General features: G+C 42.3%; 1 protein-coding gene across 3 annotated transcripts in view; it reads left to right on the top strand.

Annotated features, from left to right (window-relative positions):
• Positions 1-10,902: 10,902 nt before the first annotated feature.
• The window catches only part of RSPO2 (R-spondin 2), a 96,948-nt gene continuing 84,172 nt past the window's right edge, over positions 10,903-23,678 (top strand). The window contains exon 1 of one of the 3 annotated variants that reach the window (XM_052704431.1): positions 10,903-11,629. In XM_052704431.1, the coding sequence (XP_052560391.1) occupies positions 11,536-11,629 (94 nt within the window). In that variant the 5' untranslated portion in view covers positions 10,903-11,535. The remainder of the gene's footprint in view (positions 11,630-23,678) is intronic. The other 2 variants (XM_052704430.1, XM_052704429.1) reach the window with 2 other exon arrangements.

The following is a 23,678-nucleotide window of genomic DNA, read 5'->3' as shown; positions in this document are numbered from 1 at the left end:
GGGACCCAGCAGCAAGAAGGAAGATATAGATTGCATCCACCTGCCTGCCCTGCCTTCTCCTCCTGAATTCTTTGGTGACATTCAGAATTGGAGATTTGGGTATTATCAGGCAAATGAGGGAAAATAGTTACATAGTTAGATACAGTTTTAGTAAACATATATTAAAAAAACTATACATACGTATATATATAAACTATATCTATAGTTGGATATAGTTTTTTCACCCTGACAGTGGTGACACATTGGAACAGGGTGCACAAGTTGGTTGTGAATGCCTCATCCCTGGAGGCATTCAAGGCCAGGCTGGATGTGGCTCTGGGCAGCCTGGTCTGATGGTTGGTGACTGCACATAGCAGGGGGGTTGAAACTAGATGATCATTGTGGTCCTTTTCAACCCAGGCCATTCTATGATTTTATGATACTGACTGAGTCTTCAGGCAAAACATTTTGCAAGTGGGCCATTCTGAGAGATTTTTTCAAAATGTATGTGGTAGAACACTCCAACAGAACGAGGGTGATAGACTGAAAATAGCAATATACATTTTGTGCCTGTTCTGCATTTGGAGTTTGAGAATGATGCTGTCAGAGAAAAGCTCTGCCTTTCACATTTGCTGGTTTGAGGTAGACACAAAACTCCTCTCCTAAAGGGTATTTGAAATCAGACTAAAAGTTGCTATGGAGGTAACAGACTGCGGGATGAGGAGCAACCTGGGAGAGGATTTAGTTTTATCATTATTTCAATTTTGGACTTAGATGCAATAATTCAGGTGAAATTCAGGTGCAGATATTCAGATACTTAATCCATCCTTAAAGCTCTTCAGGGATTCAGCCCCCAGTTTCTATTCCACACATATGTAGCACAATATTTATGGTGTCTCACCTTTTCCAAATACTTAAAAAGCATCTTAATATTTCTAATCTTAAGAATAGTGGCACTGCAAAGGGGACAGCAATAGCACAAGATGAATTCACTTTCAAAATCAATTGCTTGAAGCTTTCCCAGCCACGTCCCATGATGATAAAATGTGGATTTTGATACTGCAACAACTGCTTACTGTGCAAGATGCTGTTCCATAGCAGAACTAAGCAGCAGGGGATGGGCTGGGGCCGAATGTTATTACTGGTTGTATTCACCAACCCAGCTATCAATCCAAAAATATTCAGCTTTCAGTGATGGGCCAAACCAGGGCTGGGGTGAAGGAAGGTTGGAGAATGTCATGAGGGCACTGCAGCTGATCAATAGCTGTTTTCAGACTGTGCCATGTGCTTTGTTATATTCCCTTTGTTAATTGTCATGCTGTCTGAAAACCCAAACCTTGTGTTTTACCTAGGGAGAAAAGCTGATATTAAGCAACAAAATCATCACAAAGTTCCATCTCCAGTCGCAAGATATTCATTTAAGTGGTAATGAAAACTTCAGTGTTGATTTCAGGGAAAGCAAAGTGAAATATCTCTGGCATGTCCTCACTAATTCTGTTTAAAAAGGCCCTATGGAGAAAAAAAAAGAATGGTCCAAAAGGAAGCAGTAATTAAAGGTGGATATCATTTACTCGATTGCTATTTGTATTATTCTGCCGGTGCAGGACTGAGTCCTTTAATACTTATTTAAGCCTTTTAGTCCCTTAAGAGTGAAATTTATGGGCTCTCTGCAGAAGATTAGCAGCACAGAGCCATAGAATCACTAAAGTTGGAAAGACCAATAAGGTCATCCAGGGCAACTACCACCCCATGCCTGTGACTGTTCTAGACCATGTTACTCTACTAAAGGCATGGTTAAAACCTAACTCTTCTTATGTGCTGTGGTTTATGCTTTTGTCTCTAGCAGTCTTATTCTGACCTCGCAGTTCTTCTGTTCTATTTTATAACTTCATTTCACACTGAAGAAAGATAACCTTAAGATTGCACTTTTTCCCCCTCACTGTTTAGCTTTATCCTACTGTAAGGACAGTTAAGGTTACATGTTTGTTTCAGAAGCTGTATGATTTATCTTTCCAAAATGTAATAAAGCAAAAAGCCATTCGGTTTTGGTCCCATCACTACCAGAAAGACATTGCAGCCCTGGAGCGTGTTCAGAGAAGGGCAGTGGAGCTGTGAAGGGTCTGGAGCACAGGTTTTATGGGGAGTGGCTGAGGGAACTGGGATTGTTCAGTCTGCAGAAGAGGAGGCTCAGGGGAGACCTTATCACTTTCTACAACTATCTGAAATGTGGTTGTGGCAAGGTGGGGGTCGGCCTCTTCTCCCAGGGAGCTTCAGGTTTTGTATTAGGAAAAAATTCTTCACTAGAAGAGTGGTTGTATTTGCACAGGCTGCCAGGGAGGTGGTGGAGTCACAGTCCCTGGAGGTGTTCAAGAAATAAGGAGATGTGGCACTGAGTGACATGGGTTAATGAGCATGGTGGTGATGGGTTGATGATTGAAATAGATGATCTTACTTGTCTTCACCAACCTTTATGATTCTATGAAAAATTGGCATTCAGCTCCTATCATTATTAGCCGAGCATAGAGCCAAAACAAAACAAGATTCTACTGTGGTTTTTGCAGTTTTTAAATTAAAAAACTGTTGTGACTCTCAAGTTGTAAAAATATTTCCTTGGGGACATCAGTGGAATTCCTCTGGCAAGACTGAATGTAACTCCTTTTCTTGCTCTTTCACTGGAAACCTTCTTTTCAGTGTGTGGATATTTGTCCCAACACCATGCCAAGGGCTGGTATGCTGAGCAAAGTGATGTTTCATGTCTGTTTCCTATTAGCATCACCACTGGTGTGACCCTGGCTCCTCTCCTGTAGGGTTATCTGCCAATCCCAGCTTTCTTCTCTGATGGGCTGAAGAAGGTAACAGTGTTTCAGAGAGAATAATAATGAATCCTCTCTTAATTTGTTTTCCTCAGCTTTGTTTGCCAGATAAATAAGACACGGGGTAATCAATGAGGTGACAGTGGAGAAGTGCAATATTCTACAGATTATGCAAGTATTTCGCACATATGTTTTTATATTAATGAAGGCAGTTTTACTTCTTAAACTCATTGCAGATTAACTACACAATTTGTTAGGATTTTATCTAGGGATTCTCAATTGTCCAAAATTCTTCTTTAAGTCTTTTCTTTACTATCACTTGGCAAAAATACTTCTCATATATTCCAACAAATATTGTAATCGCTTTATTGCTAAATATATATACTGGAGAAATCATGTGGTTAACATCACAACATTTAGAACTTTATTAACAACAGATATTAAAGATCTCTAAGTTGTACTGGAACACTCCTCCAAAACAAGTTACAAAATTAGATTATTCAGACAAGTTGTTTTACACAAAATCTATCTATCTATGCTGTACTGTGCCTCTGTTAGAAGTAAATACTCTGCAAGCTCTGATGTCACAGCCGTTTTTTATTGCCAACGCTTATCCCTGCAACAACTCTCATGTTTGCTGCTTTTTTTCTTCTGTAATCAAGAAAAACAGAAAACATGAGGTAGATGTCATGTTGGCAAATCTTGAAGATGTCAAAAAAACTTCAGTATTGTATGATGTGTAGGTAGCAAAGAAATAGAGGAAGTTAAATGTAGAAGTAAAGGGAAAATATTGAAAACAGAATACGCCAGCAATATACAAATATTTATGTATAAATATGTAGACAAATACATTACAAATATACATGTAAAGGTGGATTAAAAGAAGATGAGGTGTACTGGGAAAGGCCGAGGGGTAAAATTCACAGTTTGCATCAGATATATGGCAGTAATTTGTGAGGGTGAACAAGTCTCAGAAGAGGTCTCCTGGAAAGGCTGTGGAATTTACATTTTCAAATATCTTTAAAACTCAGGTGGATAAAGCTCTCAGCAATCCACCCTAAATCTGAAGTTAGCTCTGCTTCGAGCAACGGGCCAGATTTGATGATCTTCAGGGTCTCTTCCAAACTCAGTTAGTCTGTGACCCTGTGTGGATTTCTTTGTATGAATAAGAGCAAGAAAGCAGTCATTAAGTCAAGCTTGGGGCAAAAAATGGGGAATCTATGTAAAAGGAGGTAAAAAATACACGTAAAAAAACAGTTCAGTTTTCATCTTTGCATTCAAAAGGTCCATTCTTGTGAAGTCAATTTTCTGAAGATATACTAGAGCAAATTTAAACTCATATGTACATGTTGCAAACCACAACTCTGTAGTTTGAGTGTGATGAAAAGTATTCCAAAACACAAAGTCTGATAGGCATGGTATGCACTAATTTTTTTTTGTTGTTGTCATTTTCTGATCTATACGCTGGCAAACTGATTCACCATTCTCCAAGAGAAAAGGATTGTCAACTGCCAAGCTGGCATTTGAGCTCTCTCACCTTAAAAATGTGATATCCATGCACAAGCAAACTGTATTGTGCATTCTCCAAGAGAAATATGGTGTCCACAGCTGGCAGACAGGAACTGGTTGTCTTGTGCCAGTCCAAATTGGACGAGAATGACACACATCATTTAGAGCATATTTTTCTCATTATTTTTCCTGTGCTTTTTCTTCTTCTTTTTTTTTTTTTTTTTTTTTTTTTTTTTTTTAAAAAGAACTGGAAATTAAAGTCAAGAGAGCTACTAAAGTCATTTTAGGGATGTTATTCCTTCTTTCTATGTTTTGCCATTATACCTCCTTTCCATTTATTTTGCTGAACCCTCAATGAAAACATTTATTTTTAGTGAATTTGTTCTCATTCAGACAATATCTTCATGGATATTCTTGGAAGATTTTCATGAGGAAAGCCTGAATAATTGGGTCAGAAACTGTGAAGTTTGATTGTTGCAGAGAAATCAGAGTCAAAATGATGACAATCTTTGATCCCTCACTCAACTTGTAAGAGAATTTAGTTGGATTGCTTCTGATCTCAGACTCTTAATATCTACAGTCTTCTTCTATATGACACCGGATATTTTTTCTGAGGCTAAACTTTTTTAAAATGAAAATAGCTTTCCACAGAGATTATTAACATTTCCATAACCTGACAAAAGAGTATGAGATAGTTTTGTTTCACTGACTTTATGCAGAAAATAATTTTTAAAGATCATTGTAGCTTAAAGCATAAAAGAATATGATTGGAATTCTTCCTGTTGCTTCAAAACCAAGAGACAGTTTTATGAAGATTTGTTTATGAAGATTTGCTTACTGTGGATATTTCAGATTAATCAGGTGTGGCCAGTTAGAGCTTGATGTGAACCTAAGCTGGTGTCAGAAGGATACAGAACAGACTTCTCACCCTATTTTGGGAACTCGTGGTTGTATAGAGTTGGTAGGGATGCTGGGAGGTCCCCAGAGCAATTTCCTGCTAAGAGCTGGGTCACCAGAGTTGAGATGAGGTTGTTCGAGGCCTTGTCCAAGGAGGGTGAGTCTACAGCTTCTCTGGACAAACCTCTTCCTGAACTTATTCATTCCCATAGGGAAATTTCTTTTCTATGCTACCAGTGAAAACCCTCCTATTTCAGTGCATAAACACTGTCTTAACCCATTCATAACCCCTTCTGTCATAAACCCATTCTTCTGCCTGTCACTTCCATTAGCAGCCTAGCTTCACCTGCACAGTAACCCTCTCGTGGGTTCAGGAAGGGGCCTTTAGGGCCTCCCCAAATGTGCTCGGCTCCCTCAGCTTCCCCTCAAAGGGCCACGCTCCAGCTCCCAGATGTGCTGGTGGTCTTCCCATGGCCTTGCTCTAGTTTAAGAAGGCTTAGAAGTGGGCAGAATGTTCTTGTATTACTAATGTAGATCATATTTTGAAGAACTCATTAATTAAGTATATTTCAAGAACTTAAAGGACGTAAAATTTGACTCAGAAAAACAGTGTTGGAAGCAAGGTTGTATATAACTATTTCTTTCAGTTGTAAAGCTTATCAAGATAACTCATTTCTTCCTCTGAAAATAAAAGCTGTACCTCCTCTACTGCAGTACAAAACTACGTAGACTTTCATATTCTTGCTGATACTCTGATCTTGGGAAAGACAGTGACTGAAGCATGGAGGAGTTGAGTCTCCCAGGCATAGCAATTTGGAGTGATGTAGCAATTTCCTTTAAAATTAACTTTGGTATTGTTTATTTTAAATCTCTCTCTGCTACATGATGAAGTTAGGATGGTTGCAGATCACATCCTATGGAAACCAATAAGGAATAGAAAGATTCAATTACTTCATACTGTAAAAGCAGCAGCATTTTGGCTTTAATATAGCCGAAATGTAGAAGTCAGTGAAACCTCTGTGGAGCACCGCACATAAAACTATTCATGGAACAGAGTTCTAATTCTACAAAATAATATGATTTCAGGACGGTGTGTAATGAATCATTTCAGCACTGTTCAAGTGCATTAAACTGGCTGCTGAGACTTCTGAATAAACTATCTAAAATGCACCCCTTCCTGGCTATCCACACAGCTGAAACTGCTGCCCAGACTCATCTGGTATTTCAGTTATTGCCACATCATCTTTTTGGGCCTTCAGTAATGTATTCTTCCCATGAGCATGTCCATCAAGCAGTGCAGTTCAGATCATATTCCCAGTTTCTCACTTTGACAAAGCCTCCCTGGAAGGCACAAAGTGCTGATTAATGGCCTAATGCTGCATGATGGTGCACAAATAGTTTAATGCCTACAGTGAGTTCTTCTCTGATGGTTTCAATGAGACTCAAAACAGATGCAAAGTTTTATTGTGTCCAGCAGAATCCATCCTAGTACCTTTCCTTCCTCTGCTCATTAACATCACAGACAACTTGACTTTTCCCTCTCCCCGTAATTAGGCTTCTGAACCACCAACATCATTCTTTTCAAAATCTTTAGTTATTTTTTATTAATCAAATCTCAAAGTTACCTTCACTCTTCTTGATTTACCAACCATCATAGACAGCTGGCTATATTTGAAGTTTTGTTCTCCATTAGCTCTGTGGTTCCGCTTTTCAGCTTTCTTTCCTGTTACTGTTCCTTCTGAAGTTCACTCAGAGGTGATCCTCATCCACCTTCTAGATGCCCAACAGGTGCTGACTAATCTCTTCAAGATATTTCTGCTTTCTCCCTCTGCCTTCTATTTTCTTCTCTTAAGAACACAAGTTCAGGTATCACTCCCATAACAGTGAATAACAGCTGTCATTTTTTCTCTCTTTCACTGAATCCAGAATCTGTGCCTTTCTCGAATGCTTGTGTAGACAAAAAGTAGAGCTTTAAGAGACTTTTCTGGTGCTTTGAACACATTTATTGTAAACAACACTATCACATTTGATCAGTGTGAACTATCGTAGTCATCACCTGTGACTTACCTTTCTGTTTGTTAACCAAGCTACACCAAGAAAGATTATTTCTATCCATCATCATGTCACAATGATTATTCAGATACTTACGGCCAAATATCTTGCTTTCGGCAGCACGGCATTCTGTGAATTTAAATGTAATTGTAGTCTGACATCTGTCTGGAACTCTGTTCTTGGACATTGGCTTTGACTATAATGTTCTTTTTCTCGCAAACTTCTACAGATTCTTCCTCATGATAGGAAGCACTTCCTGCCTACTATATCTCACGCAATATTGAGAGTTTATTTCCCATCTCCAGAATGCATCCATCACCCAAACACTGAATCTTTCTGACAATTGCTTTCATACCATCCCTTTAACAGCCCTTCAAGCATGGAAAGAGCTATTGAAAAAATACTGATAAAATAAAAATAATATTTATTTAAAACTGTCATAGCTATGATTCCTATAGCAGTCTTGAAAATGCCTCTTGTGTTGAGCTGTCTGCCTGTTACAAACCACTGGTGGTCTGCAGGTGTTCCCCATCATCTGTCTTGACAAAAGCCATGCCCTCTGTTTACAAGGTCAAGGTACTTCACCTGGAGATACTTTCCAATAGGTATTTCTTTTCCAGATCTGGGAGACCATCAAAAGAGCCCAGAATAGAGAGAAGAGTGGCATGCTGTTCTGCCTAAGGAGCTGGAGAGATGCCTGAGTCCTGCATCCCCTAGAAGCCTGTGCTATCCTCAGGGAGACCTCAGTCGCCTTCAGTGGTAGCAGGCCACCTATCTGAAACTCCCCTTATACCCTTACATATTTCTGACATATCCAGGTCTGGAGCTGAACTAGCTGGAAAGTGCAGAAATCAGCACTTACACAAAAGACTCCCAGGCTGATCTCTAGAGATGAGATTCATACTCAAAGCCCCAAGGTTCATAGATCTGAAAATAGGAAACAGTGGTTCCTGAAGCTGTCTTTAAGGTGTGGTTAACACCTCTGTTTGATTTCCCCTTCTTCCACACCAAAAGATGGTAACTGCATACCCTAAAGATACTGCTACTGAATAAAGTCTTATACTCAGCTATCTCTGGCATACCCGGACTGGATATACTCATCCTGAAGAACTGTTTACCTCTAAATATCCTCCACTAAGGTGACTTATGACCTCTGTTACAGTAAGCCCTATCTATCTGTCCGTCTGTCTATCTATCTATCTATCTATCTATCTATCTATCTATCTATCTATCCATCTATCTATCTATCTATTCATCTCTCCTTTGGACAGTTTAAGTGTATAAGTAAGTATGGCCCAGGGCCCCATCCATCCTGGCCTTGAATGCCTTCCAGGGATGGGGCATCCACAGCTTCTCTGGAAACTCTGTGCTAGTGATTCACCAGCATCAGAGTAAAGAAGTTAAAAGTAGAGTAAAAAGTAGACTGAAGAAAACAATAAGCCACAAATTACATATATGCAAGCCTTATTTCTTGCACTTTTCCTTAGCAACCACTTTGAATCCACTCAGACATCTCTGACGCTGAGCTGGAAAGACCTTGGCTGACCTAGTTCTTAGGCTGAAGATTCTGGCTCTACAGGAGTAGCAGAGTGGGACCTCATACCCTGAAATCTCCGATAACAGTTATGGTAAATAAAGATTTGTCACCAGAAGTTATTATTCTATATTGTGGTCACAGAATCAATAAGGTTGGATAAAACCACTAAGATCATCTAGTCCAGCTGTTAATCCATCACTGCCATGCCCACTAACCCATATCACTCAGCACGACATCTCCTTGTTTCTTCAACACCTCCAGGAATGGTGACTCCACCACCTCCCTGGGCAGCCCATTCCAATGCATTACCACTCTTTCTGGGACAAAATTTTTCTTCACATCCAACCTGAGCTTCCCCTGGAGCAACTTGAAGCCATTCCCTCTCCTTCTATCACTGTTACTGGAAGAAGAGGCCAACCCCCACCTCCTTTCAGGGAGTTGTAGAGTGATAAGGTCTCCTCTGAGCCTTCTCTTCTCCAAATTGAACAGTTCCAGTTCCCTCAGTCGCTCCTCATAAGACTTGTGCTCCAGACCCCTCACAGCTTTGTTGCCCTTCTCTGAATATGCTTCAGGGCTGTAATGTCTTTCTTGTAGTGATGGGCCCAAAAGTGAACACAGTACTCAAGGAGCAGCCTTACCAGTGCTGACTACAGAGGGACATTCACCTCCCTGCTCCTGCTGGCAATTTCTAATACAAGATAGGATGTCATTTGTCTTCTTAGCTGCCTGGACACACTGCTGGCTCATATTCCTCTTAGCATCGATCAATATTCCCTGATCATTTTCCTGTGCGCAACTTTCCAGCCACTCTGCCACAAGCCTGTAGTGTTGCCTGGGGTTGTTGTGGCCAAAGTGCAGGACATGGCACTTGGTCCTGTTGAAGCTCATACAGTTGGCCTCAGCCCAGCTATGCGGCCTGTCCAGGTCCCCCTGTGGGCCCTTCCTACCCCAAGGCAGATTAACATTCCTCCCAACTTGGTGTCATCTGCGAACTTATTGAGGGTGCACTCAATGCTCTCATCCAGGTCATCAGTGCAGATGTAGAACAGGACAGGCCCCCAGCAACAACCACCACTCTGTGGGCCTGGCCATCATCCAGTTCTTTACCCATCAAAGAAAGTAGCTGTGCAAACCAGAGGCGAATCATATAACTTGTAAAAATCTTCATCATTCATCCTCACAGTTACACAAGTGTAGCACTGCTGCTGAGCCACAGGTGAGCACAAAGGAAGGCAGCCCAGGGGTTACAGCACTGGAAAACTCAGGACTGAGTTTTGGCTCTGTCCTATCCCTGCCTTCTGGTTCCAGGCAAGTGACTCAGATTCCTCGTAACTCACTCTGCTGCCCAAGGGTACTGATGCTTCTCTGCTTTAGGACATGATTATACTGATAAATACAGTCAGAAGTTCTGAGGTGTAAGGGCAGTGTGGTAAGGTAGATCAGCCAAGCTGTGGAGGAAGAGGCCTGCCCAGGTCCAGCGGCTGTCAGTGAAGTGGATGAGGAGATGACAAATCCTCCTGGACAGAGCTACGTGTGCCTGAGAGCTCCGGGGTGCTCTCCTGTTCCATCCTCTCCTGGCATTGCTGCTTGGTTCCAGCTTCACCAAGGAATCGGAGTTTGCCAAGTGGAGATGTGGAGAGGAATGGCTAAAAGTCACTCTGTGCACGCATATCTGAGGACTTCAAGAATGATTTTCCCAGAACAGTGCAAGTGGCTCCTCAGGGGAGAGCTTTGGGAGCTTGAGAGGTATGATTTTAGGAGCTGAAAGAAAAGAGGTGAAATCAAGTGGCTTAAGGTCTTAAAAACAGGGCTGAAAGAGAGAAACATTTAATTACTGAAGGCTGGGGGAAGAAAAGAAAGAAGGAGCGAAGCGAGTACGCTATAGGCACGCCAGGAGTCTTTGCAGGAGAGGCAGCGGCGCGCCGAGGCGAGCCCGAGCCCCAGGGGTCGCGTGGCGGGCGGCGCTAGGGCCCGGGCGGGCGGAGGCGGGGGCGCGGCGCCGGGCGGCGCTAGGGCGGGCGGCGGCGGCGGCATGGCCGGGAGCGCGGCGCGGCTCCATCCCGCGGCCCCGGGGGGCGGCCCCCGCCGAGCGGCTGCGGGCGGCCGGGGGGAGCGGGCGGCGCGGCCGGAACGTGGACGTCGCCCGCATGCGGCCGGGAGCTCCCTCCCCCCCGACTCGGGCCGAGCGCGGGGGGCAGCCCCGCGGAGCCGTGTAGCTTTGCGGCCCCGCCGACGGGGCGGGCTGGTCGCGGGGCCGCGCCGCGGAAGGTAGGGGAGGCGGCTCCGGCCCCGCCGTGCTGCGACCTGAGCGCGTGTGGGCGGGGTGCGCCCCTGCGCCGGGATAAATAGCGGCTGGCGAAGCTGACAGCCCGGCCCGGGGCGCGCGGGTTCGGAGGCTGCGCTCGAGGTAGCGCCGGGGAAAAAAGTTGGGGCTGTCGCTGACTCCGCTCCGAAGCCCCGCTCCCGCCCGCAGCCCGCAGCCCGGACCGAGCCTTTTTTTTGTTTCTTTTCTTCGTTTTGATTTTCCCAGCCTGGGAAAGGGGAGGACCGGAGAGCCGCGCGGAGCTCGAGCCGCGCTTTCCCCCGCTCTACGCGCACCGCAGGGGCGATGCTGGAAGGCGCCGCGAGTTCGCAGCGCGCGTTCAGGGCAGCGGGAGGCGCGTGAGCTCCCGCAGCAGCCGCTGCCCCCTCCGCCCGCCCCGAGCGCCGCCGCCGGAGGAGGCTGCCCGCCCGCCCCAGCGGCCCAGGATGCGGTTTCGCCTCTTCTCCTTTGCCTTGATCGTCCTGAACTGTATGGATTACGGCCACTGCCAAGTCGGCCGCTGGAGACGCGGCAAGAGAGGTGAGTGAGGAGGAGCCGCGGGGGCCGCCGTTCCCGCCCCCTGCCCGAGGCAGGTGAGCCGACCCCGGGCCGGCAGCTCCGCCGACCGCGAGAGTACCGAGTCCTGCGGCCGCCCCCCGGTGCCGCCGCGCGGCTCCGCAGCTGTTGGTAGCGAGCGGGGTCGCGGGGCGCGCTCTTCGGACTGGGCGCTGGGGCTGCTCCGTCCGCCCTGCGATCTGGTCTCAGCACGGCGGAGCCTCGGGCAGTGGCTTGCAGAGGTTTCGCTTCGTTGTGTGACGATGTTGTGCTCAAAGCGCGCAGAGCCCTTCGAGAAACGGGGAGAAGCGGTGCGTTGGGATCGGGTCTGTTTGGCTGAGATGTTGCTGCGGGGATTGCGGAGTTGAGAGCGGAGCAGTGTGTCTGTACAGCACCCGTGTGGCCGCAGCGGTTACTGCAGCTCTTCTCAGCTGTCAGCCGCCTGCGGTCTGCTTCCCTCTTTGCTTCCCTCTTTTTTTCTTTCTTTCTTTTGTTTTTTATTTTCTGTAGGATGAATCACCTTCACTGTAAAATGTTTCTGTTCTCCACGTGTTCTCAGTCGCATTGCCGTTCGTTTCCCCCATTCTTTTCACAGCCGTTCGTCCCATTCCTGAAGCTAACGGTAAATCAGGTGGCCCCAGTACTGAAGACAGACGTTGGGATTTCAGGACAAATTGCACCGAATGGTTATTTGAATGGAGGGGGGGAGCGAACATCTACAATGTGAAGCCGGTACAGATAGCAGTGAAACCTGCAGAAGGAGAAGAGCTGTGCTTCCCTGCAGCCTCAGAGTAGGCACAAATAAAACTGTATAGCACTTTAGTTTTGATGGTTCTTCAACAGATGGTTTCCAGAATTTAACTTCAGTGTGTGGCTAAAACGATAGCAGTCCTTGAAAGTGACCAGCCTATCTGTGCTAACAAAGGGGATACTGTGTCTTTAATTAAATGTGGAACTACTTAGAGTGCTGACGAGACAGCGGAGGGTGATAGCGCGGTATTTCTGCTTTACAACAGAGCTTAAGGGCTGCATTGTGGGAGCGCGAAATGAATAGGCATGGAGCTCGAGTGGCGTGAATTGTCCTCTGACCAAAACCTAAGCTGGTTTTAATTGATCTTATGTTCGACGATTGATCTCAGAGCGATTGTTGGGCGTGCTGAACAATTGGCTTTTCCAAGGAGATTGATTTAAATTAGTTTTTAGTTTAGTTATTGGATAAATAAAGTCGGTATTGACAGTTGGCTTACTGGCACTGTTTTGTGCCATCACCTAAGGGTTCTGTTTTGTGCTTCGAAGAATGCAGCCTTTTCCAGTCAATAAGGCTGAAGAAGTAAGCGCAGCCAGTTTGGAGCACTGAAAGCAAAAGCTAAGAATGCATTCAATACTATAATAGACTTGCCATGACACATGCAGTCTGAAGTAATGCTTTCGTACAGGATTCAAAATTCCAATAATTTCACAATTTTTCCATATCCCATCTGCAAATAATCAGGCATTCACTGTGGGGTACTGGCAGTTAACGTTTCTTTGGCATTCTGTTTTGTCTGTTATATGATCTCAGATGCTCCATAATATCATTTTCTTAATGAAATGAAAATTTTGGCATCGATTCAGTCTCCTGTGTGGTAGAAATCAATTGCATTCAGTCTGGAATCAGGGCAAAAATCATGTGTAGCTGACTTCTTTTTTCTTTTCTTTTTTTTTTCTAAAAAGTAGCTGAATTATTGTGTATTCTGAATGTTAAATATATGTATATGGACACATATTTGTGTGTGTGTGTGTGTGTGTGTGTGACTACTGTGGGATACTCCAGTAAACAAGAATTTAGTTAATTCTAGTGGACGTTTCCAGACTCCTGTATTCCCCTTCTTCTTTCTTTCAACCCTTTCTCATACCAAGGAATCATGTCACACTGCAGTAGAAGTGGAATGAAGTACTAATGCTTAGAGTGTGCCTCCTTTCTGGCATTGGTTTCTGCTCTGAATGCCCCTGCTTTGAAAGTTGTGCTTTATATGTATCACAGTCAGCAGATGCTGTGAATGCCACTGCTCCTCTTAGTTACACTGCCTGGTTCAAACAGACCAGAGCCCTTAGTTCTCTGGAAACACTCTAGCACCTCCTCACCTTAGAAGTCTTGAGCCTAAGAAGGTAGATAGGATGATTTGCCTTTCTAACAGAATCTATTCTAAAATGTAGGGGATGTAGCTTAAAGGTCAGTAGTCCAACCTCATAGCTAGCTGATATCAAGACACCTCCTTTCCCTTTTTCTTTTAGTTGTATAATTTGATTTTTAACTACTTTTGAATACCTTCTACTTGTTCATTTCAATCTTGGATTTCTTTCTCTATATCACTCAGCATAAGGTGAGTGACTCCATGTCTTAGGACTTCACTGAACATGGTGGTGTGTGTGAGAGACAAATCGTTTTTTCCTTCTCTGAGAAGTGAGGAGAACAACTTTCCTAAACTTCAGATCCTAATGGTAGCATGTAGAAACGAAGACTGTTAGCCATGCTTACCAGGAGGAGTGATAGTGTTCTGCAAAAGCACTGACTGAAAAGAGTTTGGTTTCTCTGGAAATGACTGCCAAAAAAAAAAATTAGTTGAAGTCAATGTGATAATAATGATTGCATGGATGGGGAGACTTTTCTGTAGTAAGAGAGACTAAGAAGAGTTGATGAGACCCTGCTGGCATGGTGAAGAGATGCAGTGGGACACATTTGCATGAGCAAACTGGAGTTTATCTACATCCAGAACTCCAGAAAAAGCAGCGTAGAAAACTTGTCTTTCTATTCAGTTTATGAGATTTCATATTCAAGGAGAGTGATAAAGGCTACTATATGTACTCATCTGCCAAATGTTCTCATTCTGCATTGGATAAAGGCTGTGTCACTGCAAGTGCGTGGATGGTGAGCAACAGTAGAGATGGCAAAATATCTGCAGGTAGAAATAGGAGGGTCTGGGAATGGAAAGTTCCCTGTGTCCAAGTGGCTCAGTAGAGCTCTGCGTGGGGTGTTTGTATATGCATATATGGAGGAATGTAGTCACCACAATCTGACTGAAGCTGCTTAAATTTGTATCACCTTATGCAAGATGGAGATCTTGACCGCACATCAGTTATTAATTTACATGGATTTACAGCTAAAGGAAAACTTATTGAGATATAGGGGTTTGGGAATTAGCTTTATTAATTACGTGATTACCTAAGAAGGGGATAATATCAGAGCCTTTCTCATTTGTATGTGTGGTCAGGCTATAGGAAAGATTGAGCACTCCTTTATTAGGGAAAAGGAATTAAGGAAAAATGCATTGATTCAGGCATATACCACATCTGCTTTGCAAGAGCTGTACCAACTCCAAAGAGCATTTACTGCCTTAACAACAGCAGCATACAGACAGAGCAGGGAACACCTTTTGGTTGTGGGTCAGTATCCTGGCTTTTTGTCTGTTCTTACTTCTCTTTGAACTTGAAACATGTGTTGCATTTGGAGGACTGTGAACTTTTTGCTGGTGGGTTAAAGCTTAAAATCCTTCCAGGAAGCTGTACTTTGAACTCTGTTTTTTCCTCAGGTGTTATGTAAGTGCTTGTAACAATTTGTAAAAGACATGTTAACACTTGCTGGAGTTATTCCCCAGGTACTTGTGATCAGTAGTAAAGCTCTGGAGGGTCGCTTCTGTTCCTCAACCCTTTACTACTTGGAGTAGTTAGTTACAAAACACTCTGTGTATACAGATCCTATTACACCAGCAACAATATCCTAACAATGAATCTGCTGAAAAGTCAAACTTAAAAAATAAATAAATAAAAAAAATTGGCTACTCATACCCTATTGTCTGGTAAGTCTAAGGAAGCTTCTCACTAAAATGTCAGCAGAAACCAAAACTTGTATGAATGAAGGAATAATGAGCTAGCTAATGGCACAGTGTTGCTAAGGATAATCGGTGCTCAAGTGGATTGTGAAGGTTTGTGAAGGGATGCTCGAAATGCAAAAAGTGGTTCAGTTTGAAAATGGGCTCTGAAGTCCAGGAGCTTGATTCAGTTGCCTGATGTAGGTTTCTATTACTGCTTGTGATATCTAAGCCACCCTTTTGGACCTGGCAGGTTTGGTGGGGATGTACATGACCTTCTGGAGCAACAGTTGGAGGATTCCCATAGAGCAGGTCACATGCATCTGACACCCTGAGGTGTCTTTGTGGTGGAAGATGAAAATGGAGAGCATGTCCCAGCACATGCTGTATGTACACATGCTTTCCATTCCTGTTTGCATCCATTATCTACCATTAGTGGTCACTTGGGATGAGTATACTAACCTAGATAAGTATCTGGTCAGGCATGGTATCTCTGCCTTTTACTCTTCTGTATTAAAGCCTGTAGGAAGATTTGCAGAATAGTTTCAGTGTGATGAAGGGTATATTTGTCTGCTTTTTGACTTATTTGAATACTTTCCAATGTCTGGGAACATGTCTTCCAAGGCTTAGCTGAAATCTGTTGCTAGAGCAGGTCAAAATGCATGGCAAATACCCAAAAGTGAGGGTGCTTACTGATTAGGGAAATTAAGGTGATAGAAATAAGAATGCTAATTTACAATGAAGTCTATCATCTGCAGTATATAAGGACATGCAATTCCTATGATAAAATAATACCATGCTAATATACTTGACATAAGTCATTATCAGTAAAAATTTTGACATTATTTAAAACACAGAATGTGGAAGGTGTTCTCTGTCAAAATTCAAGGCATAGAAAGAAAAACAATGGTCTTCCTTTTTATATTATTATTATTTCTCTTTCTACTTCTAAGAGCCTGACTATGCCACAGAGGTCTGCTTTTCATTTCTTATGTAGCTATTTTTAATAATAATAATAATAAAAAAACCCCAACCAAACAAAAACCTTAGCTATTGATTTTTTTTATTTGATTTTATTTTTATTTTTTGATAGATCAGAGAGTACTGTCAAGTCAAACCTGCAGATCATCACATGTTGCAAACTTTTTCCCAGTGGAATGTACATCAAACTCAAAAACTTACAGCTGAGTCGTAATACCCCTTTCCAAAATGCATCCTTGATATAAATTGTAGAAATGGAATTTACTTGATTGCACAAATTATCTTCAACATGAATGTCATACATTTATTTTGTAATTGGTGGAACTGTGGTCAATGTGGTCCATGGAGCTGTTGGTACAAGTTAATCCATCCTGTTGTAGATGCATCCCTTTGCCTGGGCTCCAGAAATATTAACAAACTCAATAAATGTTAAATAAGATTACTTACTTGCCTTTGAGTATAGTATATATGAAGTATATATGAAGAAGATATGTACATCTTTGTTGTTGGTCTCTGAAACAAGCTGAAAGCAATGGCAAATGAGAAGGAAACCCCCACATCCAGCTTTCATATGTTTTCTTCTCATATTATGTTGGTGTAGCTCTTTTAAAGTTACAGATGTAGTCCCTGGAAAGCTGTGCTTTCTTTTTTATTAGAGAGGCTTGATAAACGAGAGGCTTGTTTAGGTTTAGACATTTTTAATGTGTGTTGCTCTGAAAGTAGTACCTCCTTTTCATTTTCATGGAAACCACAACAGTTGCGAAGAGCACAATAGCGGTATTTGATAGAGCAAATTCTCATCTACAAAGCACTGTTTTTCAACATAGTCACCATCATTAGCAGATGAACTGATCTAGGCTCTCTTCATTTTATGGAGTGACAGCTGTGTATGGCCATCTGGAATATGGCTTGTCTTTCATATTGCTGTTGCCACTGTTGAAACGCACCATCCACTGCCTCACTGTTCTTACATCCACTGTTTGGTCTTGGTAAACATTTGGCAAGTACCAGCAAATGCCAGTGGGTATCATTTTTTTTCTGCATGGAGGAATTCAGTTCTACCCCTTTGCTACATAGGCACTTCTGTGTCAGATGCCATTTTGTCAGACTGCCCCTCTGCTGCCATCCTTCACACAACAGCACGTAACAGAATACTGTTAGGAAGATTCAGCCTCTGCTGCCGTACCACCAACATCTGTCTCCGATGTTGTGGGCCAACATAATAAAATAGAAGGCGTTACTTTTGGAGCAGCCCTTGTATGATACTAAATTTAATCACTTTTTTCCCCCCCCCCTCAAGCATTCTTTTTCTTTTCACCGCAAAGATTTGTTTGGGCACAGTTTGAGAACCTTCTGGTATTTGTCTAGACTCCAAGTGTTTGCTAATCCTTTTTAGTGAAAAGCGTGACTTCATACATGTTTGCCATTGATAATGCAAAAATGTAACAGCTTGATCCTTTCATCAGAGGCTGCTTTAGATACTAAAAGTAGGTACTGCCATAATGTGTATAATCACTGTCTGTGCAGTGCTTGTTTAGTAGATGCAATACCTTGGGAAGTATTATTTGGGTGCTGCAAGGTAGTGTTATGCATGCAAAATCTACTGCTTTTTGAGTAGTGTTGTTGGCTTTATAGCCTGTTAAATCTCCTAAGAATTTTGTTTTAGAGAGTGGAAAGGATTTGCAACAACTCTTTGCTACCTGGATTCTGATTAATCCATCTCACTAAGCAAAGGATCAGGTGAATCCTGCTCCTGAGGGCCATTGGGCAGGTGTAGAGTTTGAGTTTGCATCTGCTTTTGTCTACACAATGGCTTTGTTCAGCCAACTCCATGCATTAAAGCCATTTGTTGACTAGGGTTTATTTTTGTATCTCTTGAACTTCATATACCTGCAAGCAACAGTCAACTTGCCTGAATTGAGAATCAAGCGATGGAGCTATGTTTCTCTATATCTGATCCAGCTGTCACTTGGTTTACCATGAGGTGAACAGTTCTGTTCATTTTTACTAGTACTTTTGTAAAACTTTGAGGACAAACCCGGGTGATTCTGTGATTCTGTGAGATATTGGCTCCCAAAAAGGCATTCTAGTGCAGCAGTGTGTCAAGCACAGAAGAGGCAAGAATGAGAGTCTGATTGACAGGCACTTGGATTAATGGTACCTTTCCAATATAGCTTCCATATGGAAACTATACTTCTAAACTAAACTAAACTTCCATAGGGAAGGGGGGATTACAACAAACTGGTGTTTGTAGATACTGTATGCCAAAAGCTTAGTTGATGTGAAGGTCAGTGTTCTGTCTGTGGAGTAGAAGCAACCACTGTAGGTCATCAAAAGTGCTTCTTTCTGCAGATTTCCTCATCCTGTGAGACCATAAGGGTTTGAGACATTGTGTGCTTAAATTTGGCCCATTGCAGCACTTTGGTTCAGAACCAAGCACATCTCTGAGCTTTGTATTGTCAAACAGTGTTCCCAGGAGCAGGCGCATTTTGTGAATGTGTGCACCTTGTCCTGATGTCAGTACTGAAGTACTCTTGAATGCAAGACTGAAATTAATTTATGTAGCTTTGCATTAACCTCACTTCATTGTAGTACAGTTGTTTGTTTTTTGCCATTTCAAGTTTCTTTTTGGATGATGGCATGAAAAGTTGTTGGTGATTGCGTCTCTTGGTCTTTCCTCTGGAGTGTAAAAACTGTAAGGTGTGAAAGAACACAAGGGAATAAAATGTTAATGTGAGGCAAACGGGTCTTTTTCTAGTTGTTGGTTTTATTTTTTTTATTTATTTTTTTTTTTAAGTTATCTTAAGTACCTTGATTATGTGATGGTAAAGGAATGGGAGGCTTTTAAGATCCCATCAGTTAAGATGTGGTGAACAGTGTTTAGAAAAAAAAAAAAAGTTCATAATTTGTTTACCCATGATAGGAGAAGCTTGTGTTATATCCTTCTGTAACATGTAGTTTGGCATTCAGTAATTAATTAATCATGGCCTCCAGTAATTAATCAGTTATGTATTACAGTGGAGCCAAGCGTTCTATGTATCTGTGAGATTTTGTCCTTTTATAAATGAATGGAATTTGTGCTATTTACTCTGACTTCTTTTTGTTTGTTTTTATGGGATGGCATTTGAGTGGCTTTAGTGAGGAAAGTGTAATTAATTACAACCAGTATTTAGAACAGGCATGCAATTCTGTAATTACTTTTCAGAACAAACACTCATAATTGCATTATGACCACTGTTTGAAGAGGGTACCAGCAAATATGTGTGGTTTGCATAGATTCAAAATGTTGTGGAAGTCTTTCTAGTAAGATTTACAGTTAGTAAATAATAACTTTTTGCTCTCTAGGATTTTTAAAAAGTAAATATAAAAATAATCCAGAGCCTATGGTTTAGGGATTATGAGTCTCAAATTCACCTTGTAGAAGCTTGTCTGTTCTTTTTTCAGGGGCATTTCGTTTTTTTTTTTTTTTTTTTTTTTTTTTTTTTTTTTTGTGAATCATCAAGATTTTCTTCATCTTGATGAAAAAGACACAAATATGGATGTAACAAGGCAGAGGGAGGGCTCAAAAAGAGGAATGATGTTTGGGATATCAGCAGTTGGGTATTGGCACTGAGAGGTTGCGTGAACCCTATTTCCCAAGCAGACTGGATCCAGCAGTGAATCTTTGCTTATGTACTGGGTAAAACTTGTACACATTTACTCCGCAAAGGGAAAACAGCTTTTGTGTGAGAGAATTGCAGTGGTGTAATAAAGTATAAACTTCCTGATGCGGGCAAGTTCTTTTTTTTTTTTTTTTCCCCAGAGTTGAAATGCTGGCTGAAATATGTTACAGACAAATACATGTACTGATGTATGGTCTCTGCAGCCGTATGGTTGCCACCTTTGAAATTAAAAAAAAAAAAAAAAAAAGCACCATCCACCCAACCTCAGACCAGCCACATCAGAGACGGCTGTAGTGCACGCACACATCATCTGCACATGTACTGCAGCCCAGACATCAGCCGGTGTGTCCATGCTGGCATTTGCCAGGCAGGTTGGAAACCACAGAAGCAATGACTATGCTTGGCAAAGGTAGATATCACTGACTTGCTCAATTCTTTTTCCAACTGCTGCAGATTTTTTGGTTGCTGTGTTTTTATTATAAACTTGCTAACCTTCGTGTTCAATGTACAGGCAAGCCTGTAGCTAAGCCTATATTAATGGTATCTAAAGGTTAATAATCTTTTATGTTACCTGCAGTGAGTTAGCATTTAAGGATCCCAGCTGAGGTGGGGTCTGGTAGCACTGACATACTGACGTTGCTTAGCTGACAACCAAGGAAGAAACTGAATCAAAGTCACCAGAGCAAAGCCTGGCCTGGATTCCCCTCCATTAGCAGGAATGATCTTTGGCCTTTCATTGCAGCTTGTTCAGACCTGCTTTATATCCAGTTTTACACAGTACATGCTAATAACATAATGGACATGGGCTCAGTTTTGACTTATCAAGAGGAGCTGTAACTCAGCAGGAGGCTGTAATGCAGCCATCGGGCCTTAGGTTGTGTTTACAACACACCAAGGCAGCAGCCCCCTGTTTTAGTTTGTTCCAAGCTATTGCCCATCATTGCAAAATGCTTATGTATGGCCTCTGACTTGAGATGCTTCATCTTTGCTAGGGGTGGGAAACCAAACGATGTTTTGTAGGGTGTTTGTTTATTTACTTAGCCTCATGGAATTGCATATTTTAATATCTTCATCAGGAGCATTTGCAGGGGGTGGTTTCACTTCTGTGTTTGGTCTTCTCTTCTAAATTGTCAGTCTGATCTCCCCTGTTTGGAACCCTCTCTTGTGAGGAAAGCTGACCTGAGCAGGCATGCTGCCATTTGCAGATTTCCCATGCATAAAACTTTTGTTAACACATGTATGCATCAAAGCCAGTGGTAAGAGAAAATAATTTCCTGCTTTATGTAAATGTGAAGCAGCATATTGGTGTGGGGGAAAAAATGACGTTATGGCAATGAGGGAATTAATAATTAAAACATGCAATTGAAAAGGTGCTTCTAAACAAGTGCTTTGGATTCCAGCTGTGTTTCTCACAGCAGTAGTGAGGTCTGCAGGACTGCAGTGACTTCACTGATGCTGAGATGCCAGTGGCCATGTTTTTTGAAACCACCCAATTTTAAGTGCTCATCATAACTTTTATTCTGTCTCAGGTATTACTGGACTCACTGGTGGCCCCCAAGAGGAAGACTTGAATTTTAGGAAACATGGAGAAGAGAAGGCTTGGGGATCTTATCAGCATATCTTGGGAGGGTGCCAGGAAAACAGACCCAGGCTTCTTTCAGTGGTGCCAGTACAAGGAGAGGAGGCAGTGGGTGTGAACTGGGGCACAGGAGTTCCTTCTGAGGCTGTAGGTCTCTTCCTTGGGGATGTTCAGAAGCTGCCTGGCCATGGGCCTGGGTCCCCTGCTCAGCAGGGGCTAGAGGGGAACAGGGAGCCCTGCCAGCCTCAGCTATTCTGGAATTCTGGGAAAAGCAATTTGGTAACATCTCAGATACCTAGCTTGTGCCTGCTTGGTTTTTGTAATCACCAGCTGTGGAGAGGAAATATAGAGCGCCCAGTCCATTTAGGAATCTCTGAGGTACATGATCTAAATTATCTGCAGCTAAATTACCTTAGCTGTGTTGAGGGACTTGGTTTGGACTTAACATTGTTAAGGTTTTGAGCAGTGCAGAGGAGTTTCCTTATGTTGAGTGGTGATACAGGAGTTCTGAGTTCAGCAAGACTCTGAGGCTTGCAGAAGTCACGAAATATCACCTGCTCCATCCCAACTTCCCTTCTTGTCCCTATGTAAAAAAAAAAAAAAAAAAAAAAAAAAATCAAACAAAGAAAGCCAACTAATATTGTTGCACAGGGGAAATGAAATGTTGGAGGCAAAATCAAACAAAAAGAATACATGAATTTATCTGGGTGATTTGGGCCGTTTCAAGTTACCAGGCAACACAAAATTGGGTTCTCTATCATACCAATTTTACATCATAGGAGTTCTTTGCTCCTCAACGTTTTTCTTTCTGAAGTTAACAGTTTCCAAATACCAGAGGCTGGCTTGTGAATGAGGTGATTGAAATACTGGAACTAACTTTGGTCTCCCTCATTTTATCAGTGGATGATGCCAAACTGATCCGGTAGAGTGCATACAACCAAAATGGTGCTTGTTCTGGTAAACACTGCACTGTCATGCAGTAGTATTGTCAGATTATACAGGAGGGCCAAATGTCAGGCATTTATCTTAAATAAGAACTGTAATATGCTTTTTCTAATGCTGTATCTGAAAACTCAAAACTTTTTCATTCCTTTTTGTTCTTTCCATCAGACTCCTGGAAAAAGTCCTGCTGCTTCCAAGTTCTAGTTTTTGTAACTTTAGCAGTGGCATAAATACATGTAGGGTTTTTCAGCTTTTGGAAGAGGGTTGAAATGTGACTCTATTAAACCTGAATCTGAAGACTGACTTGGTTCATATTGTTTTCTCTTAATAGCTTTCCAAGCAGCCGTTAAGTGAAACTACTGCATATTGAGCCGGGTGTAATATGAGGCTCATTGGGTAAAATAACATTAGTCTGTGCTACTTAAACACACTCTGAAAGGCTTAAGGAGGAGAGGAAGGAAAATATTTGAAGAGATCAACTGGGATGTGGTGGAATACAAGTAATGTCACCTGAGAAGGATTAGAATTCGCCAAAGCTTGACCTGAATGAAGACCTCCATTTAGGGCTTGTGTTCCTACCAGATGAGCTGCAGTAGTTTTTCCATGCAGGGCTTTCTACCAGCAGTCGTAGTGAAAGAACCCAGTGATTTACTTGGCTGCTGTGTCTCAGTAGCAGTGGAGCTTTTTTTCTTCTTTAGTAAATAAAAAAAAAATCCCAGTTTAACATTCTTTCTTATTAGCTGCAGCTGGCTTTTTCTAATTACCAAAGTCTTGAGAGAATGCAGCTGAGAAAAATGTTGCTATTTTCCTCATTGGCAGCTCATTGTATGCACTGTAACTGATAGGCAGCTGCATATCCTATTCACATTCTTAGATGCAGAAAGCCTTAAAAATATGTACTGACACCTCAAAATCCAGGAGAAGACTATGGAGGAGCTGATAGCAATGGCATTTTCTGTTGTGATTTTTTTTTTTTCTTTTTTTTATTTCATAATGAAGGGTTAACTAACCCAGCAGCCCCA

Source organism: Tympanuchus pallidicinctus, unplaced genomic scaffold, assembly GCF_026119805.1.
Source record: "Tympanuchus pallidicinctus isolate F22 unplaced genomic scaffold, pur_lepc_1.0 scaffold5, whole genome shotgun sequence".
NCBI lineage: Eukaryota > Metazoa > Chordata > Aves > Galliformes > Phasianidae > Tympanuchus > Tympanuchus pallidicinctus.
This window is presented reverse-complemented; position numbering and strand designations above follow the sequence as displayed.